Genomic DNA, 25,519 nt, shown 5'->3' with positions numbered 1-25,519 from the left:
CCACAGAGGCAGGGTATTGTATAAATTAGTGTGCCATCCATGGATGGCAAGTTGAGCTCGGGACATCTGCTAGCGTTAGCCAGAGGTGGACATTAAATATCCCACAATATCTTGATAAAAAGTAGGTGACTTATCAGTGGCACCCAGAACAAATTTAAATTTCTTGCTACGACGACAACTGGGAAGTCAACCGCAACGCCACCCAGTGCAATCCTTGCCTTGAGACTGGTTTAACAGCACCGGAACTCATAATGAGCAAACCAACACATTATCTCCACAGATGTATGGTCATGAGTGTGACTCTCCAACACAACCTATTCAAACAGTAAACTGATGACTCTATGCTGTCACCAGAGGGTGAGATACAGCAGGAAGGTGCCATTTTTGATGGATGTTTAGCTGGCAATCATAATCTTTAAAAAATAATTTAAGTAAGTGTGAATTTTTAAACATCAATTCCATTTTTCTGCACTTAACACAAACCTATATCTGTAGCCATAATAAGCTTCAGAATGGCAAAATACCTCAAGGAGTTCCTGGTCCTTTCATTCCAATCCCAGAGACAATGTCCAAAACTTGAATTAGGTTAATGGCCCGATATTAAACAGTAACTTTTTTTTTTTGCAATAAAGCACAGAAAGGTCCTCTATACATTAATTTACCTGCGCTGCCCAAGCTTAATGGTGGTGGGGCAACGGCCAGCATCCACTTGCAAGATTCCAGGTGGACCGCCAGGCACCGGGCAGCAGCCGTACTTGCAGTGAATTATTAGCTCTGCAATCTGCTCGGCCACCGCTATGTTCGACACAACTGGGTTGAGCTTCATTTGATCCACAGAGCAACTATCTGTTGTGTGGCAAAAACAAAAACAAGCCAACAAATAATTTGAATGTGTTCAATATAGTGACTAATTAAAATATCTGCTTTGCTATTTCTTGCACACCATCCTCGAGAGGGAAATCAAGCCAGCTGCCCTGATTACCATTTGAACCTTTTAAATCTCATGAATCTGGGATGGAGTAAGCCTTTACATAAGTATCCTGGTCAAACTGCAACTTGTCAGTATGAATTGAGGCTTCACATCCCCATTTGGAACTTTTGCTGAATATGTAACATACTAGCTGGAGTACCCGGCGTTGCCCGGGGGAAAAAAAATAGGAATAAGAAAGGGGTAAATTGTGGTGCTTTATATATATATATATATATATATATATATATATATATATATATATATATATATATATATATATATATATATATATATATATATATATATATATATATATATATATATATATATATATATATATATATATATATATATATATATATATATCACATTTAATTTGGACACAGTTCTTTGTCATCAGCGTTTGTCATCAGTGCTCATGAGGCTGTCACAGAGGTTGTCATAGTTATCAGCAAGCAAGTTATTTCGCTCCGGTGGATAAAACACAGTCGCTCTGTCTCGATCTTGCAGTTGACATCGACCAAAAAAAAAGAGTTGTCGCATCTGCAGTATGTGGTTGCCCTCTCTCACCATGATGTGGTAGCTGTTGTACTGCAGCTGTGTGAGTTTTCATCCATCCTGTCCAGGAGCAGTCCTGGCCACCAGATGGATGCTGTAGCCATCTCTTCTATATGGGAACACTATGGGATACTGGAGTGCATCATAAGATGCATGCAGCTCACTGGTCCTTTTAAGTGCCCCATCGCAAGGTCTGAGGACAATGTCTCTGGGTTCTGTTGGCTCATTGTCAATTAGGATGGCGACTTCTGGTGCAGATTGGGCATTGTAGCGGCGTGTGTGCTCTCCTTGCGGTCGCTTGTTCTCTCTGATGATCTAGCGCTCTTCAGAGTTGCCTCCTTCTGCAAGTACATCTCTTGCAGTCTTGAGCTCATGGACCAGATGGTTATTCTCATGGAACCATTTTTTGAGTATCTCAAGGATGTGTGGTTTGAGGCCAATGTTCGTCCCTGGTAGCCAGCTCCTTGGCGTGCGAGTCCAGGAAGTAGACCTGTAGGAACTTTGGCTGGCCCTCTTCAGGCGGGAGCAAACTGCCAATGCGTTGGAACACTTGACTTTGGATCCGGAAGCAAAGGTTCCAGCCCTGGACTTCAGCTTCCTTGTGCCCAAAGCTAGTCATCGCAAAGCTGCCATTATACATCCGAATGTTGTCAAGGAAGTGCTTGCTGAGGGGACCTTCGCCTGAGAGAAGTTCCTTCAGCAAGGGAGGAAGGGCAGGAGACAGCTCAAGGACGACCTTGCCATCGCTGCAGCACACACCCTTGGTCTCTCCCTTGAACTTGTAAGCAAAGCAGTGGGTGCAGACTTGGTCCATTCGGCCAATGTCTGCATGAGTTGTTAGGTCAGCCGGGTCATAGGTGAATGCACCCTATTGGCATTGTTGTGCTGTTGTGCCCAGGCCAGTGCTCATGCTTCTGCAGTGTGGCAATGCATTGCCTCAAGTCTTGCATCACACTCTTCCTCAATCTCATTTGCTCACCGCTGTTGTTGCCGATGAGCCTGTTTATTGAGCCTGGCTGATCGCTCCTCTTCAGTCTCATTTTGTCGCTGCTGCTGTTGTGTCTGTGCATTTAGCCTGGCATCTTGCTCCTCTTCAGTCTCCTGTTGTCTCTTCGTGCATTTTCACATAGCTGCAGCTGCCTTGGGACCAATGGAGGAAGCTCTTCCTTTTTCGGGGCATCTAAAATCAGAAAGTCAAATTTTGATCAGAAACTTTGTAAACGTTCACTGGTCTGTCCATCCACTGGTCTGTCTGTCTTATTTTGATGAGGTTGTGAATAAAAAAAGTTGTGATGCGGAAAATCAATCATGAATCAATCGGAAAAATGTGGCAGAAAAATTGAAAACGGAGAAAAATAAAAAAAAGACTTTTTCTTTTGTTTGGTTTTTTTAACATCTAAGGTGCTGTAGTACCTCTGAGACGTGCCGATTCCAAATATGCCTTTAGTTTTGCTCTGGGATGCGTAGTTCTCAAGTTATAAGAGGACAAACAAACACACACTACTACTTTATATATTTATAATTTTAAAAAAAAAGAAGATATATACAATTATATATATATACACATAAATACACACACGACCGGTCTAGAGTTTTAGAACACCCCCATTTTTTCAGTTTTTACTGAAATTTAAGCAGTTCAAGTCCAGTGAATAACCTGAAATTGTACAAAGCGAAGCGGTAAAATGCCAGAGGTTAAAAAAAAAAAGTTTAGGTTACAAACAACTGAAAAATAATGTAAATTTCAGAGTTGTTAAAAAAGGCCCTTTTCAGGGAACAAGTAATGGGTTAGCAACTGCAGCTGTTCTGCAGCAATGGAAGTAAATTAAGCCTTGAAAGTTGATGCAAACCTTTCTGACAGGTATCCCAACTTTTGTTGATTAGTTACAAACCTTCTGTCTGGATAAAAGCAGTGTTGGAACAGACTGCATTGCTATACCCTCTGAAGCATTATTTGGACAATATTGCACTGCATGAAGTCGTTTTTTTGCTATCATAATGGCAAGAAAGACAGACAGACCATTATAACCCTTAAAAGTGTCTTTCCTTTTGAGAAATTGCAAATAAGTTAAGATGTCAGTGAGTACAGTTTCCTACACCATCAAAAGGCACTTGGAAACTCGAGGAAACCGACAGGAAGAGGTCTGGCAGACCCAAAGCCACAACACAATCAGAAGACAAGTTTCTGAGTCAACAGCTTGCGTGATTGGCGGCTCACAGGACAGCAGCTTCAAGCACAGCTCAACACTGGTCGAAGTAAGAAAGTCTCAGTTTCAACTGTGAAGAGAAGACTTCGAGCTACAAGTTTGACAGGTCGAGTGGCAGTAAGAAAGCCATTGCGAAGATGGCAAAATAAGAAAAAGAGGTTTGCCTGGGCCATGAAGCACCACCAGTGGACTACTGAAAACTGGAAGAAGGTCTTGTGGACCGATGAATCAAAATTTTAAATCTTCGATTCATCGGGCAGGGCTTTTTTACGCCGTCGAGTAGTAGAAAGGATGGTTCCTCAGTGTGTGACACCAACTGTCAAACATGGAGGAGGAAGCGTGATGATCTGGGGCTCTTTTGCTGGATCCAGAGTTGGCGACTTGCACAGAGTGACTGGCACCCTGAACCAAAAGGGCGACCACAACATTTTGCAGTGCCATGCAATACCCTCTGATCTATGCCTAGTTGGTCAGGGGTTCATCCTACAGCAAGATAACGACCTAAAACATACCTCCAGGCTATGTCAGAACTACCTTAGAAGAAAATAACAAGACGGTAGGCTTCAAATCAGGGAATGGCCAGCACAGTCTCCAGACTTAAACCCCATCGAGCTGGTTTGGGATGAACTGGACAGAAGGGTGAAAGCAAAGCAACCTACAAGTGCAACACATGTGGGAACTTCTGCAACAGTTTTGGGAAGAACTTTCCGAACAATATTTGATTTCCATTGTAGAAAAAAATGCCACGAATATGTTCGGCTGTTATCTCTGCAAAAGGTGGCTACGTTGATGAGTCAAAAATTTCGATTAAATTTTGTTCAACAAAACGATTCCACAATTTCTTTTTAATCTGCAATTGTTTATTTGCTCTATGCTTTAATTTCAGAGTACATTGAAACATTAAACTGCTTAAATTTCAGTAAAAACTGCAAAAATGGGGGTGTTCTTAAACTTTAGACCGGTAGTATATATGTATATATATATATATATATATATATATATATATATATATATATATATATATATATATATATATATGTATATATATATATATATATATATATATATATATATATATATATATATATACCATATAGTGCCCATAGAAAGTATACAACCCCTTTCAAATTTTCATCTTTTGTTGCCTTGTCACCTGGGATTAAATTGCATTAAAATCAGACTTTTTTCCACCTTTATTTACACATTGTTACCCACAACTTCCAAGTGAAAAACAAATTCTGCAAATTTCAGAAAATTAATTTAAAATACAAAACTAGAATATCTTGTGTCCACCCCCTTATAATAGCAATTGTAAATTAGCTCAGGTGTAACCAATCAACTTCAAAATCACACACCAAGTTAATTGGCCTCCAGCTTTGTTAAATTCCAGTGATTCTGATTCTTACCTCTAATACCAAAGGTGAAGGTTACGTTTTCACCCCTTTCTCTGTCTGTCTGTCTGTTTGTGTATACAGGATATCTCAAAATGTTGTGGATAGATCCAGATGAAATTTTGTGGACAGTTTCGGTGTGTGACAAGGACAAACTGATTAGATTTTGGTGAAGATGTGGATCCTGATCCGGATCTGATAATTTTTTTCAGCGATTCTTCACCATTGAGAGGTAGGGCTAAAATGATCTCAAAAAGTTGTGGACGGATTCAGACGAAACTTAGTGGTCAGGTTGGGTGTGTCGGAAGGTCGAATAGATTTGATTTTGGTGAAGATCAGAATCCGGATCTGGATACGAGAATTATTTCATTTTTAAAGTTATTCACATGAACTGCTGGATACCCTTCACGGATGGCAGGCACGACATTGGTCCAAGTCAGGAGAATTTCATAATTCCAGTAATACTTTTCCTGACTGCTTAGCAACATCAATGGTGCTTCCTGGTTGTGATTGGTGGACCGAACACAATGTGGCAGTTGGCACTTGTTGGGGCCAAATACAATCTTGATTCATGAGTCGGAGTCAGTGAGGTATTAAGTGCCAGTACATAAGCCGAAAGGGCATCAAGAGTCAGCAAGTGGATGGAACAGCTATATGTCGCCCTGATGAGCCCTTCGAAGTGATATGTTGCTCTGACGAACCAACTTCCATGCTGCTGATTGATATATATATATATATATATATATATATATATATATATATATATATATATATATATATATATATATATATATATATATATATATATATATATATATATATATATATATATATATATATCTCAAACATCCCTCTTCACCGCAGCTTCTATCACCATAAAGCCACAATGGTTAAATTGTGAAAGCCTCAAAATGAAGTTTCCTGTGCAAATCATGCAATTAGGATGCTTACAAAATCCCAATAATGTAATGAACCTTTTGTACAAAAGTTTTCTTTGAGAATGAAGTGCACGAAGTACCTGCAGTCAGTACGCACTTGTGGCAAAAAGTGTGCTGTGGGCAGGTTAGGAAGAGAACACGGTGAATGGAATCGAGGCAAAATAAAAATGAGTGGAACAACTACAGTATCACCAACCACTATCACCACCTCACCCCACATGTGGTGATGACTGGGTCTTTGTACACCATGTGACAGATCTGACAATACAGCTTCATGTTTGGCTCGTTCAGAAATACCAGGGGCAGCTAGGTAGAGGTCAAGGATGTAAATCAAACAAAGCACTTCATTTGGTTAAATAGAGCTGAGCTTTCCACAAATAATCACAGTTTGAACTGCATAATGTATTTAAACACTTGGAATGTCTTTCTATACAGCACTGACAAATGTGCGTCTCCGTCCGTCTCTTCTCTCTCTTTGTGTACATGTGTATGTGTGTGTCTGTCTCTCGCAACCACCCCCCCCCCCACTCACAAACCCTCCATATACTTGTTCATTCAAGCTCCTAAGTCTCACTATCATCCATGGTCTTTCTTGGGCAAACCACATTTCAAAGTTGGCCTCCAAAGCCAGTTGCTGACCAGGCATCCTCCGTCGTGTAGACACCTTCCTTGGCATACCTGAACTCTTCTTCACCTACAGGGCCTTCATCTGCAGCTTCATGGAATACTGCTCTCCCCTCTGGGCTGACATCTCTGCCTCATCTTACTCAGTTAAGGCACTGGAAACCAAGGCCTTTAAGATTATTGAAATCTGCCACACTGAAGCTGAAGATCACTTTCCCATCGCAGATGGGTCGGTGGTCTCTCCATCTTCTACCGCCTCCTTTCTGGTCTTACACCCTCTGCTCTTTCCATGCTTTGTCCCGTCCCAGTCCACCACCCCCCACAGGTGGCTGCAGTACGCACATGGTCCACCATCAATCCCCCTCTGGTTAACCTACCTAAATCCAAATCACTGTTCACCTCGATTCATTCATTCCTCGTTTTCCCACCTGAAGAACCAACTTCCACATTCTCTTCAATCTCATTTTTCCCATGGGGTCTTCAAGGTCCACCACCATCTCAGACCATACCCAATCCAAAACCATGATCTTTTCTACCCTAGTTAATCCCTCCTCCTTACAAGTTTCCAGTTTTTCTCCTGAGTTTCCTTCTGTATCCATCTTGTCCACCCTATGCATCCTCTTCTGACCCCAATTCCTCCCCACACATTATTTGTCAAAGTCTGTCTCCATCTTAGCCTTCAACTATGCTGTTGGAGTTTCCCCCTTCTCTCAACTATCCCTTTTCTCCTGTTGTGTCCTGATCTGTTCAGTGTACTAATTTTAACTCATCCACAAGCCTTAACTATGTACACACACACAAAAAAAAAATGGATCTGACTGCAAAAATGCCATTCAAACCAAGTTAGTTTCACCGCACCCAATCTGAAGGGCTTTCAACTTGTCAAAGATCATCCAGTGGCACCACAATATTATTATATTTAAAGGTTGTAAATGTATTTTCATCATGCAACATTACAACCTACCTCCACCTGAGGTACCAACTACCACCAGTTTGCACTTCTACCCCCTGTATTAGAGTCCAATTCTATACTGTTATGGCATCTGTCGAGCTATCACCATGCAGAAACGACTAACATTTCCTTTGAACATGGTGCATTGTGGTAGAGAAAGCATCCATTTGCAGAGGTGGGGGGTGGGGAGGTTAAAATTTCCACCATTTTTGTACATGTAATATTGTTATGGTGCCGGGTTCGGTGGCGAGTATGACCGCTAGACGGAGCAGTCGGGCCGTCTTCCACCGAACACAAGAATTGAAAGGTCGTCACCCCGGAGAACTCCGGGGTCGACGGGTCGCTTAAGGGACCGTGGTCGCCAATATTTTGACGGCGTGAGGTAGGGTCCACTTGTCTATTCCAATTTACCCAAGTACTCACGCCATCTAACTACCGGGGAAGCCACACCCTCAGCTGGCTTTGTCCGAACAGAGTCGCTGTTACCGACTCAGATCCAGCGTAACCAAGCGGGAGTTACCAAAGCCATGCCGGTCCAAATAACTTACGACACAGACGGCCTCACTATTTCTCAAGCCAGCACCGTGCTGGGTCAATGGTAGAAATGACAGGCAACGAGCTGGTACATTTAACAGGGGTTTATTTGCAAGAAGATGCAGTGTAGGCTTATTCTGAATATGTAGGCAAATGTACAATGAGCAATCAACACTTATAGGACGGTGCCACCACAGACACACACACACACCAAAAGAAAATGGACCCAGATTGTCTTTATTTCGACCCTCGCAGCCAAGGGGATAGACACGCTGGAGGTCAGAGTTTTGTTTGTACCTGGCCGCGTCCGCACGGCTTGCTGACCTGCTCTTGTGGAGCTCGGGATTCTTGTGGAAGGGATTGGGAAGATCGGATGCTCCAACCACCACAGTGGGACTCGAACCCACGCGGACAACCTTGCACCAAGCGCCAAGGAACCAAGACGAAGCAGCAGACGCCAGCCAGCACCAAGACGGAAGATGGCCAGCGGACCAGACGAGACGACCCAGACGGATCGCACTGACAATTATTCAACCCCTCCTGCGAGGTGGGAGGGATCCATCCTGAGGTAACTCTACCTCCCATTGGATGGGTGGCATGTCGGTGGCCCGCCCCCGAAGAGGCTCTGTAGTTGTTCCTGGCCTTCTGACTTCCCATTGGCTGGAGCGCCTCGGCTTTGCTCGCTCTTCGTCCATTGGTTGGAGGAAACACTCCCTACCCTTCTTCGGAGGGGAGCCTCGATCTGAGTCGATGGAGGCTCCGCCCATGCCTTCAGCCAAAAGCACGTGGATAATGGAGTCGGTGTGAGAAGGTTTGGTTGGGTGGCAGAACGAAGCAGGATGTTGTTGTTGGGGAATATGAAAAAAAACTAACTACAAAATAACTCGCAGCGCAGACATGAAATTCCCGTTAGACACAGGGGATGGATTCTAACTATACACATATACTTAACGAAATAACTAAACTTTGGGACTGCTGACTGTCAGTGTGCAAGAGCCTTCCAAATCCATAACACTATGTAGCTAACCCCTTTTGAACAAAAGCTACCACACCCCTCAAATATATGAAATAATGTACTTTCATTGTAAAAGTCCTGTGTCGGAGTGGTGACCCATCCAGGATTGTACCCAATAGCCAAGAAGACTGCTTAGGCAGCACCAACGCCCTGCACAGAGTATGGTCCCAATGGATGGAATGGATGATAAAAGTCGAAGTGCACTGCGATAGTCCTTGTCTACCTGAAATTAGGATTTTATAATTTTTCCCAGACAAACTTTCTGTAGTTCAAGGTTTTATACGATTTTGAGAGCATTAAGGCAAAAAAAATAAAAAGATGCCTTTTCTTTGGTTTTACTTGCACAAATGGAGATCGTTTTTGTAGTGTCGAAGCTCTGGGAGGACTGAGAACCCAAAACATATCAGGAAGAAACAGATCAAAAACTAGAAGGGTACTCAGTAGAGCACATACCTCTGCCACTCAATGCCTGATCCAATGGAACATATTGTTGCGGGCTGGGGGTTGGTGGCGAGAACGACCACGAGGTGGGGAAGGTTACGCAGTCTCCCAGACTCCCCGGAATTGTAAGTCGTCGCTCCGGATAATTCCGTGAGCCGGCGGGTCGCTGAACCGACCGTGGACGCCAATATCCGAACCGCGTAGCGTAGGGTCTTTTTGTCTAGAACCAATTTACCTAATTAGCTACGCGATTTCGACTACCGGGATTCCATGCCTTCGGCACGTCTTGCTCAAACCGGGTCACTCTACAGACCGTGGTAGAGTTCCAACTACCGACTACCAACTCCGGTTTGGGTGCAGCCGAGCGGAAACTGCCAAAGCCGTGCCAGCTGGGATGAACGGATTATCGGGTATAAAAACCTGGCTAAAACTCAGATCCGAACCATGCTGGACCAATGCAAGAAAGGACGGAAACAAACTGGGGACATTTCTGCAATTGTTTATTTACAATAAACAGGACACAGAGCAAGACTTATCGCAGAAATACAAGGCAGGCAAAATTTACAGGGATTCAAGCACTTACAGAGTTTCTACTTACAAGACGGGCCCACACACTCAGACACACACACAGATATTTTATTGAAGACCCCCGCAGCCAGAGAAGGAGAGACGAGATGGAAGGTCGCAGTTCGGCGGGGTACCTGCAGCTGGAGGTAGGGGGTACTCCACGGTGCAGCACCTGCCAGTGGTGGTGCGGCTTGGCCCACAGTCACACGCGTGGGGCTCATGCCCGTGGAGGAACCTGTGTGGAGCAGTCGGAGTCCCCGGGCGGAGATCAGGGTCGCGGACGGGACCCATGAACGCCAGCAAAAGAACCAGCCAACTCCACGAACGAACCACGAACCACCAACAACACGACACAACGCACCCAACCAACGTGCTCCTCTCTTCTCCAATCTCCTCAGACATGCTCAATCTCTCTACGATGACGAAAACGACGACCACGACAGGAGAGCGCTATCCGATCGACTGACTCCCCTTTTATCCGCTCCGTGCACGGCTCGACACCTCCCCCCCTCGGCGCGCTGCCCAGCGCATCGGTGGGTGGGGGCTCGACCTTTCCCCAAGTAAGCGCGCGGAGGATGCCGGGAGCTGAGGGTTTTCTCCTCTGCAACATGTCTGCAACCAACGGTCATTTTGTTGCTGTCGTTGCGGAAGATGAGGTTTTCCTTCTAAAACTCCTAACTATTAAAATAAATCACAGCACATTTACATAGCTTCCTTCCCATGTCTAGTGGATGAATCAATCTATAAAACACATACTTACCAATATAACTGAGCTATAGGAACCTGAATGTTAGGTGTGATAGCTTTCCAAATCCGCAGCAGTACAACTGCCTCGACCATCGTCGGAATTCCACCTCAGGCAATGGTGCGCTGTGGCCCGCGAACCAAGGGCTGCAAGCGCGATGGTACCGTTGGAGGATATGTGGTTTGTTCGATGTTTGTTGGAGGGTTCGTTGGATGTAAAGATTTAATAACCTACCTAAAAAGGACATCGCAACACACATCTTTGATTCTCCCACTAGACAAAAGGAAGGGACCTGTCTCACATCTACTTAATGGCATAACTAACTTTTGGGACCTGTATGTTGAATGCACATGGTTTCCAGATCCATAACAATATCAAGCTCAATAACTTTTTGAAATAGCATCCCATATATCGTTTTTAGCCCCATCTCAATGGTGGAGAATCACTCAAGAAAATTTCGGATCCAGGTCTTCACTGAAATCGAATCATTTCTTCTGTGTCACACACCCAACCTGCCCACTAAATTTCATCCGAATCCATCCATAACTTTTTAAGATATCCCGCACACAAACAGACAGAAAGGGGTGAAAACCTCCTTCCACCTTCAGTTGCACAGGTAATAACAGCAGAAAGAGGAAGGTGGGGAGGAATGGAGGACACACTGACCGCAGAGCCAAGGGATGGCAAAGTCTAACTAATGAGTTAATTCAATTAGAAACCAATTTCCTTCCATTTATGCAGGAATCAAATTGCATTACAAGGGCAGACTTTTACCAGGAGTACCTTCACAACAACTGTGGTATCAAAGGCATGTCCTTTTGAAGAAGCATCAACAAATGCAACCACAATGTCACCAGCTGAGATCTGGCACACATCAGCCATCCAGTATGCAGTGGGACAGGATAGTACAGAAGTGGAGCAATCTCACCGAGCTGTCCCTTCTGGGTTTATCAGCCTGATTACACAGTGTTGGATTGGTGTTTTGCATCACCACTACAAGCCTAGATTTCTGCCTCTCATCACTGGCAAAGAGATCTCAACAGAATGAGAATTGCCATGTGTCTATATGCCATTCACTGAATAACCCAAACACAAGTAAACTGGTCACAATCAAACACTTTTTAAAAAAAGGTAACCTCTGACCTGCTCTTCATCATCAGGACTGTGGAGGGAGAATGCGGAGCGAGCTGAGAATGTCGACTCTGAATGTAGAGAGCGGACAGAGATGGCCGAGTCTGAGCGGCCAGAAGTGGCCATAGCTACCTGAGCCTGCCAACAATAAAGCAAGATATCAAAATTTGCTAAAACAACAGCATCAATTCCAATTCTAGGCATATGGAGAACAAAGATTATATTGAAAGCAAGGAAAAACAAATGCAGGATTTTCCAAAACTTATTTCACCATTAAGTGAGAAGAAAATGGAGCTTTAAAGCTATTTATTAATCTTTCAATAACTTGCTGTTTTGCTCTTGCAGGATACTCTCGAGGTACACACACTCAACACTTAGCTGTTTAGCCTAGATTTGAATCTCTGCCCAGCTATAAACAGTCACCCTGGTGTTTTACATGCAGGACGAAGCATCAATGTGTGTGCCGTCCCTCAAATGGATGCTAAACGGGGTAACTTGCTGGCACTAGTTAGTAGACGTTAAAGACCCCACAGTGTGATTCACGAAGAGTAGGTGAGTTATCGCCGGTATCCTGAACTCAGTCGAGTATCTTGTGGCAGAATGGTGACCCATCCAAAACTGTAACCCCAGCAAAAAAAAAAAAAAAACTGCTTCAGCAGTAACAGACTCTGCATAGAGTATGATGCACGACGACGACGACGACGAAGAAGAAGAAGAAAAAAAAAACTCGTTTGCAAATAAAATGTATATTTTTTTTTCTCTTTCTAACCACTGACTGATATTAAAGATTGGTACCTTCTGAGTGACGTAGAAATTCGAAATTTTGCGCGCCGATGGACATCGAAGCCAATACACCGGAAAGATTTCACAGAATCAGACATCCATAAATGAAAAAAACAGCAGGTGAGTGACCCGAGACAATGGGAAAACACGGTAATTTTGTGTGTCAACGGACATCGAAGCCTATACATCGGGGGGGGCGGGGGTGGGGGACGACACAACATCACAGAACCGTGGGAAAGCATCCATAAGGCCAAAAAAAAAAAAAAAGTTGCATTGGCATAACGGGTCACTGAAAAATAGGGTAGGTCGGTCGGGATCTTTTTTTTTTTTTTTTTTTTTTCCTAATAAATCCCTCCCAAAATCTCCCCCGGCTCGAGTACCACCCTTTTTGTCGGCGGGTTCTGTCCGAAACACTTCCGGGTTTTTGCGATCGCGATCAACAAGATAATTGAAAACGATAGCAAAACAACAAAAATAGCAATAAAATAGGGTCGGCAAAATTTTTCGATAGCAAAAAAACGTAGGGTCGGCGGAATTTTTAGGGTCGGGCGGGTTACGCCAATGCAACATTTTTTTTTTTTTGGCCTAAATGAAAATATAAATAAATGAAAAATCAACTGCAGGCGAGTGACCTCAGACAATGAGGAAGCATGGGTTCGTGTGTGTAAGCACGCCCCACTAGTGTGTATATATATATATATATATATATATATATATATATATACATATACATATACACACACACACACACACACACACACACACACACACACACACACACACACACACACACACACACACACACACACACACACACACACACTTGTGTGTGTGTAAGCACACCTTGTGTGACGGAGGATTTTAACAAATAAATTATATATTGTCGTGGCGCTGGCAAACCCCCGACCCCATATTGTGGTGACGGGCGAATAAAAAAACCGCGAGCCCAGATGGTGGAGCATTTTATTTTATTTTTCACCCTTTTAGGAGGCGGACACGTTGATCCTCAGAGATCATCACATGCATGGGAAGGGCGAGGCACAATGGCAGTATGACGGGGGCACAGAAATGGATACACAGGGGGTTTATTCTCGAACTCCATGACAAATACACAGAAACAGCAACTTAAAATGAACACAGTATTTAATGACAATAGGAATATTTACAAGGGTAATTATAAATGTAATAATTATAAATACATGAGGTAAATTAAACTCCAAGTCGAGGCACCTCTACACACAGACTTAAATACAGACTAAGGGGAAAACGAGAGAAAAGAAAATCCCTCCTTTATTCTGGCACTTAGCTTTGTCCAGAGAAAGTCTTTGTGGAACGTGGAATTGGGGCACTTCTATTTGTACGTGTAGATGTGTGCAAAATGGCGCCAAGTCGCTCTCTTGCAGCGGGACAAACGTACGTCAGGCAATTCGTGAGTGGTATTCAACACCAAGGCTCAGAGACCCCATGCATCGATCGCCCTCACCGACTCGCTATTTGACATCAATGAGGCTTGGGGTCCATTCCTCACGACCCAACCAAGAGCCAAAGGCCAGCGTCTTGCTTGACCACACAAGCCAAATCGCCTCAGCATGAATACAATAATCGTGCAGTCTTCTTCATGTGTCAAAGGAAAGCCAGCCGTAAAACCCTGTTCTTACAGACCATCTCCTAAGTACATTCTCTCTCAACCGTTCCTCCTCCAAAAATCTCCACTCTCTGTCCTATTTGATCTGCTGGCTCTCACACACCCTCTTCCTCTTCATGAGTCTCACGTCACACCCATCAATCCTCCACCTCCGGTGCATGGCCTGCTCACACGAAACCAAGGAGGGCGGGGCTTCTGCCCGCTTGTAGTTTTGGGGAAGTGTTCCCCACCTTTATTGCTGATCTTGGAATACAAAACATAGGGAAAGTTCACAGGGGGGCGATTAGTCTTAAAGCCTCCCCAATTAACATGGCACCACCCCCCTCACTGAAGCTCAGTTTGCCTACTTAATTACATCAAGAAGTCCCACACATCCACGGACGAAGCAACTCCATTCAATCCTAACTTTACCATTAAATTCCTCTATATACCCACACAACCATAACAAGCCGGAAGGCGACATGGGAGGTCGCGAGACTAAGGCGAATTTGAAATATGTCGATAAGAGAACACATCAGATGGCATTTTTGCCGTTCGTTGTTCCATATAGGAACATGACGAGCAACTGTCCATTCATCATTTGTGTTCAATTCCCTAACCCTACGTTAGGGAATCCCAACGCGAACGTTGGGGTGAAAGCATATAGTAATATAATTGCATACTACTCATAGTTTTTGACGGATCGGGCTGAAAATTTTTGACAGAGGTTGATTATAGGGCGCATAAAAGCGCGGAAGCAGATTTTTGATTTTAGAAAAAAAAAAAATGATTTTTTTTCAAAAATTTCAAAGTCCCGTTACTAGGCAACGGTGGCGCCCAGAGCAACGGTGCTCAAAGGCATACAACTAGATCCTGGTATGAACCTTACCAGTCAAGTTTCATCAAAATCGGTTGACTCCTCTGGCCTCCAGAGCTGTCCATTACATACAAACAGACAGAAGGAAAACCTGAGAATAAGGGTAGTCTCGTGACAACCCAATATATATATATATATATATATATATATATATATATATATATATATATATATATATATATATATATATAAATAATACAGACATATACATCTTCTCTCGGCTGCTCCCATTAGGGGGTCACCACAGCGGATCATCCGTATGATCCGCATTATGATTTGGCACAGGTTTTACGCCGGATGCCCTTCCTGACGTAACCCTGGTCGCCTCTTACGACACAGGGATATGGTACACCTATTTTAACCGGGGCATACACCGGGCCCAGTACACTGGTACTCACTTCGCCGACTTTGGAAGGATGACAGGCTGAGTCAACCTCCTGGTGTGTATTAATTTAAGCGGCCGACGGGGATTGAACTCAGGACCTTTTGGATCCCAAGCCACTACGCCAACACCAGGCTATACATAGACATATACTGTATATGAATAATACAAAAATAAAAAAAATCATTAGCATACAAAATGTCACCAACATGGCCACAAATGTTAGCTGATATAACAACTTGCAAAATGCTGACAAAGAAATGACCTCATGGCACTTGATCCACGAAACAGTGAGAAAAACTAGCAACAGCAGCCCAGTGACAGACTTGGAAGCTGCTGTATGGGTTTCGATACTTGTGTGAAAAAAAAATGTGCAAGAAACTGTGAAAAGGCAACATGTATTTTGAGTTAAGTTATTGCCTCCATGCAAGTTTTTAAAAGGGGGGGGGGAGAGAGGAAAGTCAAGAGGGGAAACAAAAACTCCATTTCAATTTGAGGTACGACACGATATGGTTCCGAAAACTTGAAAATGACCTTGGGGTCAAATATGTTTGACCTCAGGCACTAAGCATGAAGGTCAAGGCCAATCGCCACCAAAAATTAATCAGCTGAGCGCCAGACCATGAACTATATTCCCATGAAGTTTGAAGATTATCCGATCAAAAAAATAAAGGTTTTGTCGACTCCCCTGATTTGCGACAAAGTGACCTTGACCTTTGACCTTGACCTTCAAAATTTTGTGCACTGAAAGGGACCTCTATAGGCCTCTGATATGCGAAGTTACAAAATTTTCCAATGATAACTGTGCTCTGCAGAATTTTTTATACGTGATTACAGACAAACAAACAAACAAACAAAAAAAAAAACATACAAGCTGACTAACATATCTTGCAAAAACTTCGTTTTGGCAAGAAAAATATCCCTCAAAGGCAACCATTCTGTACTCAAGATGTTTTGAAGGTTTAACAATCACACAAGCATTGTAGGTCATCTCAAACCGCCATGAAACATTATCCTTTACAATCACACAGCATTGAGTTATTATGCCACAATACGAGATGTTTGGCACACGGAAATAACGGATGTTTATGTATTTTCTTAATAGAAAGGTCATGATTCATGGAAGAGTTGGACAGGTGGACAAGGGGTCCACAGAATAAAGAAAAGTGGACAAAGCTGCGCAATTTCCCCACAAGTTTTGGGTCTGCACGAATAGAAAGGTCGGGTCTTCTATTACAACCGACTATTCGAACAAGTTGCATCATCAACGTTTTACCTATTCAGCCTCAATAATACACATGGACTTTGTGCAGGCCAACTGGGTAGTGAGTGTTTATTTGGCCTACATATTAACAAAATAATCTTTCACCACCTTTTCTGCACATTTGAGATCATCGTCTTGCTGGAAGAAGAATCCATACCTGATGAATAATGTTCCAGAGGGAATATCACGATGGAACAGAAAATGCCTGTGCTTGTCATCAGGATGCTGCTAACTTTGTATTGAGTACCGATACAGTTGCAGGACTCAAAAGGTACCTTTATTTTTGTTAGGCGCAACATTGTGACCAACCTTCAATTTCTAGACACAAATTATAGAATATTTGTGTTTAAATACATCAGTCTGCCAAAGAAAATATTTGATTCATTTACAACATATAACAAATCTTTTGCTGTCATTAGGTTTTCATTACAAAAAAAAAAAATTAAAATGTTCTAGTGTTATTGAGGATGTAGAAAGTTGCCAAAAAAAAATTGTTGTGCAAGATAGATAGCCCCCAATCTAAAATTGTACCAATGTTGGAGCAAAGCATGCAGTTATTTTCTCTCACCCTCAGCATCAGCGGAACAGAGAATGAATCAGTGTGGACATCTGGACATTTTCTCCATGAATGGAAATCAGGACGGGGAAATTAATACAGCCATAAATGGGGCAACGTGGAATTTTAACTGGTTGCTTTAATTATTTGTTTGGGATTTCTATTTCCAAACAGATTCTAAAACATAGAACATTAACAGTTTTTTTTGTTTTTTTTTTACATTTTAAGGTGTTTGCCATTATTAAATTTGCACATGTACTCTTATTGCAACTTTCACTGGGTGAAGAGGTTGGGGAACGTTTATTTTTTTGTATGCAGTCAAGGTTCATAGAAGAGCTAGAACACAATTTGGATCAGGAGGCAACTAAACAAAAGGAACAGTGGAAAGGATGGGACACCAACAGCAGGGTTGAAAGACAAAATAGAGGGAGACTTGGACAAATAAGAGAAGTGGGGAGGGATGAGGGCTATAGGAGGATGCATGGGGTGGATACAGAAGTATGGATACAGAAGTAAACTTGCAGGAACAAAAAACTGTAAATTTGGAAGGAGGAGGGTAGTTATCAGGAGTAGAAAATATCATGGTTTTGGATGGGGGATGATCTGAGATTGTGGTGAACATCTGTCTTGAAGACTTGGAGGGAATGAGATTGAAGAGAATGTGGTCATTGGTTCCACAGGCAGGAGAGAAGAGTAACAAATGAGTAGGGGTGAGCAGTGATTCTGGATTTTTACCCTGCACATGCATTTCAAAGAAAGAAGGGAGGTCAAAAGCAAATAGCATGCATAACAAACATACCGTATCATTGTTCTGCATAGGTCGTGGTAAGCTCCCAGAAAGTGAAACACTCTGTCGCGTGAGAGCAAAATCCCCAGAGTCATCTACAAACAAAAGGGAGTAACCCGCATGACCATTCTCATCTTGAGAGATGGTATTAGATTCAAAGAATTCTGGATGTGATGTACTTACAAATAACAAAAAATAATAATAATAAAAAATATATATATATATTCCTTTTTGAAAAAAATAACCCAAAAAGATAGCAGTGATTTCTGCAAAAGGTGCTTCCACCAAGTACTGACCTAAGGGGTTGAATACTCTTACAACCAGTGAATTTTGATTTGTACTTGTTTTCTGCAGATATTCCTGACATGTCACCTCCTTCAACTATAACAGTGTTTAGTTTGATCTCTTCAGTTATGAATAAAAAAGTTCATTTGGAAAAATTGTTTATACACAATTCGTAATTCATCTAAATGTGGCATTATTGGTATGGGAACCTGATGAGAGCAAATAAGCTCAGAATCTGGAAAGGCGGCTCCGTTTGCTGTTTAACCAATGATGACCTTAAATCTCTGCCTTTTGACATGTGGCTTAGCTGGAGGCGATGCTTTGGTCTGCACAGGTACAGGACTCACATCCATTTGCGATTGGGTGGGAGTGCTTCGGCTCGCTCCATACATTTTGGCGTACATCTATATTGTTACGGCCCAGGGTTTGAAGCTTGCCATGAGGGGAAGCGCTGAAGTTCCGCCCGCACACCCAATCCTGAGGCCACCAGCCACGGATAACTCTGCGGCTTGGCAGGTTACGAATAAACCACGAACGCCGATTGGTACCACCAATCCTGGCAGAGTTATCACTACTTCGCATGTTACCTTACCTTTGGACGACCGCACCAAGGGGGTTTGTTCCCTCAGTGCCTACTCAGATTACTGCCGAGCGATACAGTGAGTGCATTACACTGGTCAACAAGAGCAAATGACGTGGGGTAGAACTTCCCAGAACTAGAGATGTGCAGACCAAGATGGACCAAAATACACGACAAACTGGGTACATTTGCAGTAATAATATATTTATATAAATAGCGAGGAAAAGTATGGATACACGCAAGGGTTTTGTTACAAGGAAAGCAAGGATTGGTGAGGTGTGGCAAAAGAAAACACAGTTGTATTCAAAGAAAAGCCAGTGCTGAGCTAAATCGTTCTAATAATTCTACAATATTATTTACACTAACATGACAGGCGCCATAAGAAACACTCCCAAGGAAAGTTCGACAGCAAGAAAGATGAGAGGAAAGTAGGAAGTGTTTGCAACCTCTTGATTACCAGGTGGGGCTGATGAACCCACACGGCCGAGTTTCTGAGGAGGGGGAAGGAAGGAGGAATACTGGGGTGTCGAAGGTGCTTGATCGGAGGAGGTGCAAGTGAGGGCAGATGAGATGCAGAGAGGAAACAGTAAAGGGTGCGCATCAGTGGGGCCACCCTGAAGGGGATAACCATCCGGGACTTGCTCGGGTAATCACTGATGCTCCTTTTAGGAATATGCGTCCACAGCAGATGAGACGGAAATAAAGAAAGTATAAGAAGAAGGTGTGAGAAGATGGACTTTCTTACACCTCCTTAGGCCAAGTGTTTAGTGTTATTGGCTCTGTTCTAAGGACTGCGCTTGATCTGGATCCCTAAAAACCCTCACCTCATTCGGCACTCTGTTCCAGAATCTCCATTGCACCTTCGCTCTGACCCGTTCTGCCTCCCACCAAGCCAATATTGATATATACAAACATGCACTGGAAGAGAACTGTTGCAATATGAACTTAACTGAGAACACAATGCATTTCACATTAAAATGAGTGGGAAAGGCAGGAGTTAAAGTCTAATTATGGATTCCAATTCCAGAAACCATGTTACTGGTAATGTCTGTATGGGTATTGCTATCTGCAGCTGTACAGTGCACACCATAATAGTACTAGCTCCTACAATAGTCCTTATCCCTTGAGAGCTGAATGTTCCAAATCAGTGTTAAAGCCCCAGTTGCCGCACAGGTGTTGCTGCACTGTCTGTGGAATGCGGATCTTGGCAGCAATGCCTGCGCATGACTCTAGTGACATTGGTAACAGCAACGAGACTTTTGTTGTGGACTTGGCGAGTGCCTATTTATTCTGTGCTTGGGGTTACTGGATAATGATCTTCCAGACCATTCTGGTACAGTAGTAACATGAGATTACAAAACTACATACAGTATTATATCATGCACACAAGGAAGCACCATCTCAAGATTTAATGTATTGATCAGCCTTGGACTTCATCCACAGAACATGGTGCTGTATAAATGTTGATATAGCTCGTGAACCATGCATCCTCAGTACGATTTGTTCTAAAAAGTGATCTGGGAGAAGAAATGCCTCATACCAATAGCTACAATGAGATGTGGGTAAAATGGACAATTTTATCATTTTAATCTTGGTGGAGAGAAGAAAAGGGTGGAGATGTGATGTCAATGTTCTTCAAGCACAGCATTGTAACAATCATTCCTTTCCTGTATTTAAAAAAAAAAAAAAAAACACAGAAACATGATCAAATCATTCCACACTGGCCAAGTATACTTCAAGATATGTGTGCAGACTAGAGAATCAAGCTTTGGTCTGCACAGACGATTTATGCACCTGGTGTACTGTACATTTCACATCGAATATCAGCAACGAGGTACATGAACACCAAAATGAGAGTGCCCGATTTCACAAAACCAACCAACCGAAAACGGAAATCGTCAACATCATCCGAGTTCGCCAAAAAGGCTTGAGCTGAGAAACATCCGACACGTCAAACTACTTTTCCAACACCGTATCCTCCACGTTACTGTTGTCAGCTTTTGGCAATGTCAACCCTTAACAGTGCACGCAAGACCCGGTGTTCGATGAGGAACAACATAAATGTTAAATAATAATAATAATAACAACAATAACAATAATAATAATAAAAAGAGAGCCTGCACTTGCATCAACACGTATGTCAAAAAGACATTGGCATAATGGTATCCCCAATTCCAATACTCCTGAGGAATGCCAAAGCCAGATAATACAGTAATGAAAAGCAGATAAACGCAAAAAAAGGCTGCTTTCATTTGTGGCAGGAATCTGTAGGCGTAATGGACCAAAACAGAGCGAAGAATTGACGTATATGTGAGGCTCAGAGCAGTTTTCGAAACCACGCACTGGCCCACATGGGACATCGTAAGCCTTGGAAGCTTGCCACAGTTTAACTCGGTGGTATGTTCTCAAAGCCAAGCTTTCTTGGGAAACGACGGCTGTCTACATGCTGGAAAAAGTCAAAACCTTAAAGAAAGAAGCAAACATGCTCTTCCTACACGTGCGGAGGCAAATACAACGTGCACATGGTCAAAGTATTCCGTACTGCCAAGGAAACCTTTAGAATTTCTGTGCAGGCTGTTAGTGCGTTAGAAACAGAGCCTTCAATGAAATAACTGGAGATAAAAGTAGCGGTGCTTGAGATGCAAACAAACAAAAAAAAAAACAAGCACCATTCAAACCGATGACTTGAGGATCAGTGACCGGCAATTAGCCCTCAGGGTCCAGATGATTACAACAATAAGAATGGATTGCCCGATGTAGCTCAAGACAGTCCTTCACATGCACGCAAATTTTTTTGTCGTGGAAGAGCTGCTGAACTAGCCAACCACGCTCTGAGATGGCAAGTGGTGCAACCTGGTGTCAAGGTATTCCCAAAAAGGCCAGACCACTTGCTTCCTGCAGTTTTAGGCAGGAATTTGTCATGCGTTCATGGTGCTGGCAATATCTCGCTTAGTCTTCGCAAAAGGGACTGTGGAATCTTTAATGTACACAAACTAATACTTGCAGACGGGACACCCAGCTTAACATCCTTAATGTCTGCTAACAGATGGAACACCTGCAGTAGCACACACAATGATGCGCCGCCCTGCTTGGGAAACACCAAGGTGATAATTTAAGCCGAGTCGAGATTTAAACCCAAGCTAGACAGTTGAAAGAGAGAGTGAATACCTCTAGGCCATCTTGACAGCCATCGGGTGATTAACAACAATCAAGCATCAAGTCAGCAAGGGAATAGCTTCTCCACAATGATAATTGTCCAGCCAAATAGCAACAATGAAGGTTATTATAATTCTGTAAAGAAATTGAATAACAATACAATTTTCATTATTATGTAACTTCAGAAGAATTGCTCATCAAACGAGGAGACAGATTTATTTTTTCCAGTCGGTCAAACATCACGGCACCAAAAAAAAAAAAATAAAAAAAAAAACATGCACCAATGTGAGTCAGAAGAACAAGTCTGAAGCCCACGCAAAGAGCACGTCTCAAGCACAGCTTTTGTTTATTTTCCTCTTTGGAATGCAACGTATACCGTTGGTAATATTACTGGAACATTAATTTGCTCAGAGTAGCGTCGGATTAGGCAGCTGCCGATTGATCACGCCAGAGTTTTTCTCAGTCTGTGACAACTTTCGCTCCATGTATGAGAACGTCCCTCACTTAACCAAGAAGTAAGTGCCAAGGGGTAAATACCACATGTGGATGAGGGAAAGGAGAGCAATTCTTACAAAGTGCAACACGACACAAGGGAACTATAATTACCCAACTCTTCTGAAGGCTTTTCCTCAATGGTTCCACAGGCAAGCCTTTGATGGCTGCTCATTTGCTGCAGTGGAACAGAGACCACACAACAGGCAACTTGTACAGGGGCAGACAAAAGCAGCACGCATAACGCGACCATTTATCCTGTGGCTATATTTACCCAATGGCTGTACATACTTGCCATAATATCTGTGCCACAAGAACCGCGGGGTGGTCCGAGTCTTTCCGTGACCCGGGGCCAAGAACAGTGAACTTTAAAGACCACCCACAATCCCACATATAGGGAGATGCTGAGCAAGTTGCATCAAATGATCCAGTCAGTGTCCCTATCGTTGGGTAATTTACCAGATGATTTTACCTCATAGCGTGCAGCCATCAATTACTCTTCGTGTTTGTAATGTACAAAAAAAAAATAATTGTTTTCTCCCTCTTTCTTTTTCCCTCTCCTCTCCTCATGTGCACGTCTCTACCTCTCCCATCTGCCTCTGTGGGCATCTCTCACCACTCATCTCTCCTCCACTCCCATCCCCTCTGTGTACATCTATCTATCAATCAATCTCCTTCTCCTCCTCCCCCCCCCCCCCCAAAGTTTACTCTCATTCTCTTCTCTTCTCTGTGTGCATCTCTTCCTCTGTTAATCTCTCTTCTCTGCTCTTGTTATCCTCCCTCTCGAACCTCCCCCCCCCCCCATGTGCATCTCTCTCTGCCTCTCCACATCAATCTCAATCTCCAACAAAAATGGAAGGAGAAGCAGTATCCATTGTTGTAAAAGCAATTGCTCATAAAACATGACATCCACCAAAGTGGACCTTCTCATAAGGTACAACTTTGTTATTCAGGTAGACATCGCCTCATCGGTGAGGAGACTGGAATGAGGTTGTGGGTATAAATCCAGCTGAAGGCAGCAGTGTATTGAGCATTGGGATTCAGAGTTTTAAGAAAGTCGTGTTAATTTCAGGAGAACCATCACAGCACTATTGTACTGTACTGGTATAAAAGCCCTACGCGTGATGCTAATCCACTCATTATGGTCCAGTCTTGTTCCAGGAGGTCATTCTGAATTAGTCTCCTCTCCTCTATTTGCAACACAAAAAATACTTTTTTGGGGGCAGGGAAAGGTGGGGGAGGGGGGGGTTAAAATTGAGAAAAAGTATAGAAGCGAGGTGATGGGATAACTAACGAGGTATAGCCTGGTGTTGGCTCAGTGGTTAGGGTGGGGGCTTGGGATACTAGGGTCCTGAGTTCAAGCCCCATCGGCCGCTGAATTAATACACCAGGGGGTTTGACTCAGCCTGTCATCCTTCCGAGGTCGGCGAAATGAGTACCAGTTCCAGTGTGTGTACTGGTAGAGGGGCACTGCATCAGCGACACAGTCGCGCTTGAAGAAATGATAGCTACCCCGGCAGCTAAGCTTCCATACGACCACCACCACCACTAACGGGCTTAGTTCAGGTCCAGAGAAGAGAAAGCTCTTTGTGAGGAGACACGGGATAGGAGAGGGGTGGGTCAAAACACGCGTTATTATTGTGTACGTAATAAATAAACAATCCCGATACAGAAGATGAATAATGTACGAACGAAGAATGCAAAATATATATATATATATATATATATATATATATATATATATATATATATATATATATATATATATATACTTACACTTGCCGAGAGCTGGAAAAGAGTTTTCAGTGAACAGCAAATCAACCGGTCTCTCAATCTGACAGGTCGGAGGAAGAAGAGGAAGGAGAAGAAGAAGAAGAAATTATGAAAAATGAATTCCTTAACAACGTCACGTCATGCAACGTAATAAAGCACATCAAGTCAAAGCACCACGATCATGGGTAACCACACAACTCGCTTAATCATCTCATATCAGGAAAGGCGAAAGAAATAGAAAACACGAAAATCATCTCTTCACGGGACGCGCGCTTCACAGACTCTACCGCCAACGTCGTCTCGGCCGAGGAGTCCGCGGAAACGAGTCCTTGTCGGGGACTTCGGGTCAAACTCATGGTTTTCAACGAAACTTCCGTGAGGTGAACCTTCTCCATCAGAGAACACGAGGTATCCGATGAAGCGGAGCCTCGACCGACGCGGAACGCTCTTCCTCAGCAGCAGCGCCGCACGGAGCCCACGACGCAGGTGGTTAATATAGAGCCGAAGTAGGACGCGGATGGACGCGAGACGGCTGTGAGGTGACGAGCCAAACGTGCTCTGACGTTTATCCTGTCCAGCTGCAGGCACGACGAGCCCCCCGACGTCGGACCCACAGCGCGATGTGAGGAATCCGTGCGCGTGAACCCTCTGGCCAATCCGACGCCGTCTCCTTCTCTTTCTCTTTCTCTGACGTCATCATGACGCGGGCTTCCCATTGAACAGAAGTTTCGTCTCGTGTGTTTTTATGCTCCGTCGATGATCACGTCATAACTTTACGTCCGTTTTAACCGCAGTTCACACAACACCTAATTAACATGAACAACGCTGCAGGTTTGATCCAAATCATCACGACCAGACCGACAGTAAAAGTTTGTTGGTTCGCGGGC

The 25,519-nt window shown here is 43.3% G+C and overlaps 1 protein-coding gene across 7 annotated transcripts in view; it reads right to left on the bottom strand.

The window, feature by feature from the left end:
* Positions 1 to 25,289, bottom strand: part of LOC147012074 (E3 ubiquitin-protein ligase TRAF7-like) — a 113,873-nt gene extending 88,584 nt beyond the window's left edge. For 5 of the 7 annotated variants that reach the window (XR_015051981.1, XR_015051979.1, XR_015051980.1 and 2 more), the window contains exons 1-7: positions 24,920 to 25,289; positions 24,636 to 24,693; positions 18,359 to 18,441; positions 12,086 to 12,211; positions 6,278 to 6,370; positions 6,145 to 6,178; positions 663 to 846 (exon numbers count right to left, since the gene is read on the bottom strand). Coding sequence is in view for 4 of the 7 variants with exons in the window: in XM_085858231.1 (XP_085714357.1) it covers positions 663 to 846; positions 6,145 to 6,178; positions 6,278 to 6,370; positions 12,086 to 12,211; positions 18,359 to 18,441; positions 24,636 to 24,693; positions 24,920 to 25,027 (686 nt within the window). In the remaining 3 variants the exon portion in view is untranslated. Of the gene's footprint in view, positions 1 to 662; positions 847 to 6,144; positions 6,179 to 6,277; positions 6,371 to 12,085; positions 12,212 to 18,358; positions 18,442 to 20,035; positions 20,147 to 24,635; positions 24,694 to 24,919 lie in introns of those variants that run through there. The other 2 variants (XM_085858233.1, XM_085858234.1) reach the window with 2 other exon arrangements.
* Between the last annotated feature and the right edge of the window lie 230 nt (positions 25,290 to 25,519).

Source organism: Eptatretus burgeri, chromosome 15 (genome assembly GCF_056783735.1).
Source record: "Eptatretus burgeri isolate ZD-2024b chromosome 15, Ebu_testis_v1, whole genome shotgun sequence".
Classification (NCBI taxonomy): Eukaryota; Metazoa; Chordata; class Myxini; order Myxiniformes; family Myxinidae; genus Eptatretus; species Eptatretus burgeri.
This window is presented reverse-complemented; position numbering and strand designations above follow the sequence as displayed.